At 65.1% G+C, this 9,967-nt stretch overlaps 1 protein-coding gene across 1 annotated transcript; it reads left to right on the top strand.

The window, feature by feature from the left end:
- Nucleotides 1-4,167: 4,167 nt before the first annotated feature.
- GPR37L1 (G protein-coupled receptor 37 like 1) lies at nucleotides 4,168-9,206 on the top strand. The gene is made up of 2 exons (XM_043923505.1): nucleotides 4,168-5,649; nucleotides 7,940-9,206. The coding sequence occupies exons 1-2, from the start codon at nucleotides 5,020-5,022 to the stop codon at nucleotides 8,744-8,746; spliced, it is 1,437 nt and encodes a 478-aa protein (XP_043779440.1). The 5' UTR covers nucleotides 4,168-5,019; the 3' UTR covers nucleotides 8,747-9,206.
- Nucleotides 9,207-9,967: the final 761 nt, after the last annotated feature.

Here is a 9,967-nt window from a genome sequence, read left to right as displayed (position 1 = left end):
CAGAGCCCCCCTGTCACCCTCAGAGGCTCCCCAGGTGCTGGGATCCTGGACACAAGTCCCAAGGACCCCCACCCCTGGGTCACAGCCCATTGCCAGGCTGGCTGAATGGGAGGCCCAGGGCCCTTCCACCTGGGGTCCCGGGGGCTGCCCTGCATGGACGTGAGTGTCTGGGACCACTTGAGGATGGCTCTTAGGGGGACAGGGGATGAGGCAAGTGTGAAGCAGGAGACACGTGGGCATTTCTGAGGGAACGCTCTTTGTCTCGGAGATGCCGCTCAGCAATGTGGTTGTATGTCCAGGGCGAGCCTTCTAAGCAGGGCTTACGTCAGGAGAGCTGAGGGTCAGAAGGTAAAGGGGCCTGGCCCTGGCCTACGCAGCCTGGACCACCCAGCGTCCGCAGTGAGGGTGGGACTTGCAGCAGCGGCTGGGCACAGAAGGACCCCCGCATGGAATCCAGCTGCCCCGCTTCAGTGCCAGCCTGTGTCTGCTGCCACCCGGATAGGTGCCACCCCCCGCAGAGGAGGGGTCGCGCCTCCCCGTGGGTTCCCCTCCGCGTTCTTCCGGGTTGAGCCTGGCTGGCGGCCCTGCCAGGACACCAGGGTAGGAAAGGACGCAGCGAAAGGATGCGATTGGGGGGGGGGGTGGGTGCCTGGCAGCGAATGATCTGCTTGTCCCCGCCCCGCCGCCTGAGGCCACGGAGGGAGGCGAGGTTGTGCCAGCGGCTGGGGGCGAGGGGCTGTGCCGTCTGGAGCGGCCCTCGTCTCCCGCACTCGCCCCCTAAGCAGAGGGTCTTCCTGCTGGCCCCCAGGCTGCAGCCAGACCCTGCCACAGTCATAGCCCACAGCTGGGGGCTTGGCTCTCCCAAGACTTCACCCTGACCCTCCCCACTCACCCCAGAGCTCCAGAACCAGGTCCCGGGCCTTCAGGTGCCCCAGGGGGACAGCCTGACAGAGCTGTCTGCAGGGAGAGCTGCAGGGGTCACTGGGGGAGGGGGCAGGCGGGGTGGAACAGGGGACTGCCCTCCATGGACTTTCCGGGCGTCTCCAGCTTGCCCGCACCGCCCGGCCCCCCAGGCCTGGTCCTGAGATGCTGGCAGCAGCTCGCTCATCTTCTCTGCCCCGGCTGGGTGACCCTCTGCTCCTCCCAGCAGGCCGGCTCTTCCTGGAATCAGCCCGTCTCCCCACCAGCCGCTGGCCTGCTGGACTGTGGCCCGCCTCCCATCTGAGAACCAGCACCCTCTCTCGAACTCAGTCTCTGCTCCAGGAGAAACCCCTGTGAAGGCTCGCCTCTAGGAAGCCTTCCTGACTCACCCAGGACCACCCAGTGGGCCTCCGCATCCCGCCCCAGCAGCCCCCAGGGCCCTGCTGCTCCTGCGGAGGGGAGTTTGTCTTGCTGACCACACCCACTGGAGCCTGGCTGTGTTCAGTGTCCCCCAGTGGATTTTCCTGGAGTCACATTTCTAATAAAGGAGCAACTTCCACATCCAAGGTGTCTGGGACTGGATCAGGTGGCCTGGGACCGGCCATCATCTCTGAGGATGGAGGCTTCAAACAACAGTTGTTCGTTAGTAACAGGTGCTTCTAGCATCACTTTTGTATCTGTCACGATAAACAGGCAAAATAAACATCTGTTAAATAAATACTAACACAACTCACTCCCCTCCTACAGCGTGTACACATCTTGTAAAAATTGGGGGTTTATTCTGACGGGCCAGCCAGTTGGGTTATCCTGCTGTTGGAGGATTCTTACTGGGAGACCCTGGCGTAGAGGGCCGTCTTTGGGCAAGAGGACCTGGCTTCTCCACGGGAAGAGGGCAGTGTCTGTGACGAGCTCGGGGTGCTGGGTGCTGGCCGGAGCTCCAGGGAACGCTCTGGGGTCAGGAGGGCAGGGTGACGTCTTGCAGGCTAGATCAGCTCCTGGTGCCCAGCTGTCGCCCTGGCACCTCGTCCCTGAGCCTACCCTGGGCTGGACCATCCCAGCCCTGCCTTGGCCAGGCCGTAGGAGGGGTGGGGGGCTGGTGAGTCTGGGGGCCCAGCACCACGCTGGGGAGTCACAGTGTGAGTCCGGGGAAGGAGCAACTTTTGGGGGCGGGAAGCCTTCCCCCAGCCATCTGAGTCGTCTGTGTTGAGGAGGGGCTTCCTCTTCCCGCTCCTCCACCGGGGGCTTTGGGATCACCGCGCAGGGAGGCCTAGGTGGGTGGTTCTGTGCCTTTGCTGGCTGTGTGTTCCAGCATCTCTTGATGCCAGGCACTGAGGAAGGAGACAGGGAGACAGGCCCTGCTGGCCAAGCCTGGGCGGGCCCCAGGTCCAAGAGCCCCCCAGAGTCAGCATTCCCTGCATCCACTCCATCCTTGCCCCGTCCGTTTGATGCGGTGGGTGTGCCCAACACGCTGTACCAGAATCCTCTGGCGTGTTTGCTGGAGCGTGGGGTGCTGGACCTTCCCGAATGTCTGCTCAAGTTAGCGTATCGATCTGCTCCCCAGGCTGGCGGTCCAGGGACCACACCGAGACACATCCCCGTGGAGGCTGCACCTCGGCAGTGCCCACGTTCCACCGCGACAGCATCCTTGGAGACCGCAGGCCCTGGGGGTACGCTGACCTTTCACCCAGGAGAAAACCGAGGGGCAGAGACTCCTCGATGGCTCGGCACCTTCTCCTTTTCCCATGTCCTCCCTCACGATTTATACTCCTGCTCTCTGGGGTTCAGTTTTTTCAATGGCTGCCTCCCTCCTTGAATGTGGATCTCGGGGGGCGGAGGTCATACCTGTGAAGTTCACTGCTTCCAGAGCACCTGTGACAACCTCTGGTGCAGGGTAGATGCTCAGCCAGCCTTTGGATGTGAAGGTGAGTGATGCGGGCTTGTCTCTGAGTTGGGAGCGGGTCCTGAGCCTCCGACCTTCGGGAGCACACCTACCCATGGCCCAGGAGCCCAGAGCCTGCAGGGTTGGCAGAGTGGGGTCCAGAAGGCTCTGCCACCTGGCTCTGCTGCCAGCTGGTGGGGCTGGGAGTGGGGAGGGCTTGGCTTGAATTTGCCCCCCGCCTGCCTCCCGCATCTCTGTCCGTCAGTTCCCAAACCTGTGAAGTGGAGACAATAACAGCACCTGCCTCAAGAGGCTGTGGTGAGTCGTGAGTGAGTCACCATGGCAACTGTGCATCTTCATCTAGCAACTGTCAGGTACCAGATGCTGTTCTAGGGATGAACATAGACAAGCCCATTTAGTCTGTTACTGAGTCCTCATTACAGACGAGGCACAGAGAGGTTCAGGACTTGACTGGAGTCACACAGCTTGTAGGTGGCAGAGGAGTCAGATCCGTACGGTCTGGTTCCATTCATTGGACAGTGGCGGCCCACGGACTCGCTCCAGAAAAGGCCAGAATCCAGCCATCTTGAGTGGCACTCCAGAGCTGCCCCGAGGTCCCAGCCCCACTCCACCCTGACTCACCCCAGGATCGTTCCTGCGGCCAGCCCTGGGGAATTCCCCGGGACGAGGACGGGGAATTTCTGGGACGAAGGAGAGATATTCCTAGCGGATGGGAAATGGTCGCCTTCCACATGGCCTGCCCTGGTGGGGGGCTGCTCCAGCAAGGTCCTGGAGAGGGGTCTTTGTTGTGGAGGCCGACCCACGAGGGGCCCAGGAGGGCGGGGTGCAATAGCAGGTGCATGGCCTCAGCGCTCTGGGGTCGGCCGGGAACACACACGGTCTCATAGGAACGCCTCCTGCGGGTCTGTGGGCCGGGCTCTGGCAGGTGGGCCGAGCTGGGGTCATGAGCCAGGCAGCCGTGAATTTCCATCTCTGAGCATCTGGTTCCACCTAGTGGCCTCTGACATCCCCACGGCCCCAGACAGCCCGGGGAAGCCCAGGGCCGGCAGGGCCCTGAGTTTCTTCAGCTCAGTCGCTCAAGTCGTGTCTGGTTCTTTGTGACCCCATGGACTGCAGCACGCCGGGCCTCCCTGCCCATCACCAACTCCTGGAGTTTACTCAGACTCACGTCCATTGAGTCGGTGATGCCATCCAACCATCTCATCCTCTGTTGTCCCCTTCTCCTCCTGCCTTCAATCTTCAGGCATCAGGGTCTTTTCCAATCAGTCAGTTCCTCGCATCAGGTGGCCAAAGTATTGGAGCTTCAGCTTCAGCATCAGTCCTTCCAATGAATATTCAGGACTGATTTCCTTCAGGATGGACTGGTTGGATCTCCTTGCAGTCCAAGGGACTCTCAAGTCTTCTCCAGCACCACATTGCCTTTCCTAGGTTGGGGTCTGTGGAGCGCCCACTCCGAGGTGCAGCTGATGGGCACATCCAGAGCAGGGGGAGCAGGGGCTGCTCAGTCACCAACCCCCATCCTGTGTGTGCCTGGCCCCAGTGCTCGACCTCTCTGGCGGCGGTTCCCATGGTTTCCACGTCTGAGAAAGAAGACAGTGGGTGTAGACCTTCTTCAGGATCCCTTTCCTGCTGAGCTCTTGTATTTTGCCTGATTGAGGGGCTGAGAGTTTCAGCTCCGGAGTTGGACACATCTGCAATTTGGATCCCGGCTATGTGTGGTTGAGCAAGTTACTTTGCCTCTCTGAGCTGCGGTAGTAATGTAAACATGAAGTATGATGGTTCTATCTGGCAGCCTGGCCCAGTGAGTGCTCACGGACCCCAAGGCTAACAACAGCAGCGATGACCCTGTCTCCTGAGGTGGGGCCGGAGCCCTGTCTGCCCTCAACCCCGTGTGGACGGCCGGGACTGTGGGTGGGCGGCCTCCGAGGGCCCCGCAGGGCTGAGTGCTGCTGTCCGTGGGACCAGGGGAGGCGTGTCCTGCAGGCGGCACAGAGCGCCCTGTGTCCAGCAGAGGGCCCTGCCCTGTCCTGCCTGGCTGCCGCGGGCAGAGGGATGGGGGAGGGGGTGACCACTGGAGCCGGCTGGCGACGCCAGACGCCCGGTGGGGGCGGGCCCGGCAGCCAGCTGCCCATCGAGTCGGGCCCGCACTCGGCCCGGCCTCGCCTCTGCGTGCGGGCAGCCGCACTGCTCATCCGGCCATGCAGTGGCTATGGCCGCTGGGCATCTCCCTCGCCGTGGCGCTGGCAGCCGGGCCCGAAAGGGCCCCTGGGGGGGTCCGCCTGCACCAGGGTGGGCACCAGCCTGTGGCCCAGGAGCAGCCGGACCGGTCCAGGCAAGGAGCTGAGTGGGAGGATGCCAAGGGGTTGCAGCAGTACGTGCCCGAGGGGTGGGCTGAGTACCCCCGGCCCATCCGCCCAGCCACCCCACAGCCCACCCAGCCCCGGGTGGCCGCCAGCCCCTCCCCGGACCAGGTCAGGGCCGCTGGGGGCAGTGGGCAGGAGCCCCGGGGCAACGTGACGGGGACGCCCGGCCAGCGCCTGCAGGTGCAGAACCCCCTCTACCCGGTGACCGAGCGCTCCTACGGGGCCTACGCCGTCCTGCTGCTGGCCCTGGTGCTGTTCGCCGTGGGCATCGTGGGCAGCCTGGCGGTCATGTGCATCGTGTGGCACAGCTATTACCTGAAAAGCGCCTGGAACTCCATCCTGGCCAGCCTGGCGCTCTGGGACTTCCTGGTCCTCTTCTTCTGCCTCCCTGTCGTCACCTTCCACGAGATCACCAAGCAGAGGCTGCTTGGCGCGGTGTCCTGCAGAGCGGTGCCCTTCGTGGAGGTGAGTGTGTGGCCCTCCGTGGAGGTGAGCGTGTGGCCCTCCGTGGAGGTGAGCATGTGGCCCTTTGTGGAGGTGAGCGTGTGGCCCTTTGTGGAGGTGAGCGTGTGGCCAGATAGAGCCCATGGGGCAGGGGCGGGGGGCTGCCAGCGTGGGCGGAGAGGTGCGCGAGGCCCCTAAGCCTGTCTCGCTTCTCCCCCAGATTGGTCAGGGAGGCACACACAATATGGCTCCAGTAGCTCTCAGGACCCCCAGCCCCCAGCCCGGCCCCCAGCCCCCCAGCCCAGCTCCCGGCCCCCCAGCCCAGCCCCCAACCCAGCTCCCGCCCCCCCAGCCCGGCCCCCAGACCCCCAGCCCAGCCCCCAGCCCAGCTCCCGCCCCCCCCAGCCCGGCCCCCAGACCCCCAGCCCAGCCCCCAGCCCGGCTCCCGCCCCCCCCTGCCTGGCCCCCAGCCCCCCAGCCTGGCTCCTGCCCCCAGCCAGGCTCCCGCCCCCAGCAGCCTCGCGGCGGCCCCCTCTCTCCACGCTGAGAGCTCCCCTCTGCTGCCTTAACCCCTCCGTCTTTCCACCCAAGAAACGGCTTTGCTCTGTCTCTTTTTTCTCCCTCTGTGCCCCTTCTCTGCCACTCAATTTCCTGCCCCCTCAAGCGGTGCCTGAAGGGAGATTCCAATTCCCTGCAGACCCCCACCCCCCTAACCAGTCAGGTCTGTACCCACACTGCCGTCACCCTTACTCCATCCTCTGAAAGCAGAGCCCAGGTTCTGGGGGCTGCAGCTGAGGCTGGGGCATATTGGGGTGTCCCTGGGTGGGTCAGACCTCCTTTCCCATTTCCCTGTCTCCCAACCAGGGGGTAGACCAGATGGCCCTTTACCTCTGGGCCCTTCCTTGCTGGGATGAGTACATGGGTGTTGATGGATGTGCAGATCAGAAGGAGAGAGTGCAATCAAAACAACGCCAAAATAACGCCAAAATAAGTGCATTTTTGTGGAACACAACGAGGCCACCATGTCTGTACAGGAACACGAAATAAGCCAGCAGCCTTTTGAATGTTGTTTACGTGGGGCTTGGGGGGAATAATGAGGCTAGAGTGGCCGTGCCCCCCACCCCAGAGCCACTCTCCTCCTGGGGCTGAGTGAGTGGGCGGCTGGCCTGAGCGGGGAAGAGTCAGGACAAGCGTCTGAACGCTGCCGTGATCCTGGTTCTCGCTGCGTCCCGTGGACTAGTGATGAGTTCTCATCCAGACAGACTTGCTGAGGCTTGGGAGGCGGCACAGACCCTTCCCTGCCCTCCCCAGCCCAGGGCGACCACCCAAAGGTGCTCAGACCTGAAGAAAGCCGCCCTGCTGGGCGCAGCTTTGCATCTCAGTTACCTGGAGCTCGGAGCCCCACTGAGCCGCGGGGCTCAGACACGGGGCCTTGGAGGCGGGCAGACCGGCTGAGTGACCGGGGTGGGCACTTCAGCTGCCCCAGCTCAGCCCTCTCGTGGGTAACGGGTGATCAGCGTCACTGTCGCTGAGTGAACTCTCGAAGGACGACAGGTGTGACAGCTAGTGTGCTTGGAATTAAAATGATTCAAGAGGTGCTTTTTACTAGGAAGGCCTCAGGGAGGGGAGAGGGTGACGCCCTGTGAGGCCTGTCTGCAGAGTCGTGGCCGGGGGAGCCAGGCCCCGCCCGACTGGGGTCCCAGACGCCTGCCCCCTCCACAGCCTGGAGGACAGCTCACCGTGAGCCCTCCCTGCAGGCTGGCTGGCAGGTGAGAGGTGAGGGACAGATGCACTGCTGGGCCCTTTCGTAGGGGCCCCAGGAGGCCCTGGAGTGGCAGAGTGAGCTTCAGGGTTCCGGAGGGCCATCCTGAGAGGAAAGGAGGGGCCGTGTTGTTTTCCTCCAGCGGCCTGGGCCTGCCCGCAGAGGGGGCGGGGCCCCCACAGCACGCCCCAGTGGGGAGGGGAGGTCCGAGCGGGGAGCACCCCCCCGGCACTTGCCTCCTCTCTGCTCACAGGGCGGTCGTCCATGGGCTCGGTGAGCAGCCTGAGGTCAGGTGGGCTGGTCTGGAGGGGCTGCTTCACTGGGTGGCCCGACCCTGGGCCTCTCCGGCAGGGCAAGGCAGGACGGAGAGCCTGTGTCTGCACCCCGCAAGGCTACCTGCCCGCCCCCCAGCCACGCACCCGGGGGACATGTACATCTACAGCCCGGCAGGCCCAGGACCCCTGCTTCCCTGCGTTCATCCTCCGGGATGACTCCTGAAGTCCCAGGAGCATGGTGATGACCCCCTCTCCCCCACCCCATGCCCCGCAGGTCTCCTCCCTGGGCGTCACCACCTTCAGCCTCTGTGCCTTGGGCATCGATCGCTTCCACGTGGCCACCAGCACCCTGCCCAAGGCCAGGCCCATCGAGCCGTGCCCGTCCATCCTGGCCAAGCTGGCGGTCATCTGGGTGGGCTCCATGACGCTGGCGGCGCCCGAGCTCCTGCTGTGGCAGCTGGTGCGGGAGCCCAGCGCTGCCGCGGGCACCGTGGATGCGTGCGTCATGAAGCCCTCAGCCCACCTGCCCGAGTCGCTCTACTCACTGGTCCTGACCTACCAGAACGCCCGCATGTGGTGGTCCTTTGGCTGCTACTTCTGCCTGCCCGTGCTCTTCACCGTCACCTGCCAACTGGTGACGTGGCGGGTGCGGGGCCCGCCGGGCAGGAAGCCCGAGAGCCGGCCAGGCCCGCAGGAGCCACCGGGGGGCCGGCCCAGCAGCACCGTGGCGGGCCTGGCCGCTGTGCACGCCCTCTGCGCCCTCCCCGAGAACGTGTGCAACGTCGTGGCCGCCTACCTGTCGGCCGCGCTCACGCGCCAGACCCTGGAGCTGCTGGGCCTGGTCACACAGTTCTCCACCTTCTTCAAGGCGGCCGTCACGCCGCTGCTGCTCCTGTGCGTGAGCCGCCCGCTGGGCCGCGCCTTCCTGGACTGCTGCTGCTGCTGCTGCAGCGAGGGCTGCGGCCGGCCGGCGGACCCCAGCGGCCCCCGCGCCAAGCTGCACACAGAGCTGTCTGCCTCCGGCTACTTCCACAAGCCCCGCGAGGCGCCGCCGCTCCTGGCCCTGGGCACGCCCTGCTGAGGCCCGGCCGGCCCGCGGCGGGGGAGCTCTGCCCAGAGGTGGGCTCGGCTCCCCGGGCTGCAGTCCAGGCCTGCCGGAGCCCCTCCCTGCTGCGCCGGGGCCTGCCCACCCATGCTCCCGCCAGGGCAGTGGTCCTCCAGGTCCTCAGAGCTGCTCTGAAACTCTCCGGAACCTCGCCTGGCCCCTGCCCCCCTCTGCAATCTGGAGCCTGACCGCACTGCCCGTGTGCCCCTCTCTGCACCGCCCCCCCCCCAGGACCGGGCTCCTTCCTGGGCACGGCCGGCCCCACACTGCATGCTGCCTTCGGGTGCCGTACCCCCCGGGAGGACTTGTCTCTCCGTCCTCCTCCTCTGATGTACCCCGGTTGGCCTGTCTCCCCCGCCCCCCCCCCCCCCCCCCCCCGCTCAGGTGCTCCCCGGTAGAAGGCCCTTCTTGGAAAACAATAAACTAGGTAGAACCAGCCGTGTGCCACGGGCCTTTCTTATGCCACATCCTGGCAGTGCCCAGATGCACCTGGACTTTGCCCACCTGGCCCGTGGCCGGTGTCCTGCCCAGCCTGGGGTGCCATGGCTCTGAGGGCAGAGTGAATGAAAGGGCTTGGAGGCTGGGCCCCTGTGCCCTCAGTTGGGCCTGAACCCAGCCGTCCCCGGGAAGAAGCCTGGAAACTTATCTTCCATGGAGCGCCCCCTCACTGCTCCTCCCTCCACACAAAGCCCCCATTAGAGGGTCTGCCTCTGAGAACAGCTCTTGTCTGGCTTCTTAGAATGGACTGTTCAGCCCGCAGACGACCCAGCCGCCTGCCCCCCGCCTGCCCCCACCCCACACCCTCGCCGTAGCCAGAGCTCTGACATACCCCACCCCCCTGAGTCTTCTTTCCTCTCACTGGTTCCTCCTGCAATGGGGGGCCTTCCAGAGGCCCCTGAGCCTCGTCTGGGCCCAGCGAGTTTGGCACAAGGTCAGCCAGAGGGGCGCCTTGGCTGAGGCCCCAGGAGCCTGCCCTCCCACCTGAGGGGCAGCTCTGGGCCTCCTGGAGGGGAGTCCCCGCTGCCAGCTGTTCCCAGGTCACCCGCGGGCCCAGGAGGGTCCCCGGGGGGGCAGGGTGGTAGCCTGCCTGAGGCTCCCCTCTCCGCTGGTTACCCCACCCACAGCCTTTGGCCTCAGCCTCCTTCCCCCGCGCCCCGGGATCTTAGCGGCCTTGTTCTCTCTCCCTGGCACCCACCC

Source organism: Cervus elaphus, chromosome 14 (assembly GCF_910594005.1).
Source record: "Cervus elaphus chromosome 14, mCerEla1.1, whole genome shotgun sequence".
In the NCBI taxonomy this organism is placed as follows: Eukaryota; Metazoa; Chordata; class Mammalia; order Artiodactyla; family Cervidae; genus Cervus; species Cervus elaphus.
The sequence above is the reverse complement of the archived record's forward strand: the minus strand, read 5'-3'. Positions and strand labels throughout refer to the sequence as shown.

What these genes read in the sequence shown, in the direction of transcription:
- GPR37L1 (XM_043923505.1), top strand. Translation starts at nt 5,020, where the DNA reads ATGCAGTGGCTATGGCCGCTGGGCATCTCCCTCGCCGTGGCGCTGGCA. An exon ending in GAGCGGTGCCCTTCGTGGAG is followed by an intron (nt 5,650 to 7,939) that starts GTGAGTGTGTGG and finishes CATGCCCCGCAG; the next exon opens with GTCTCCTCCCTGGGCGTCAC.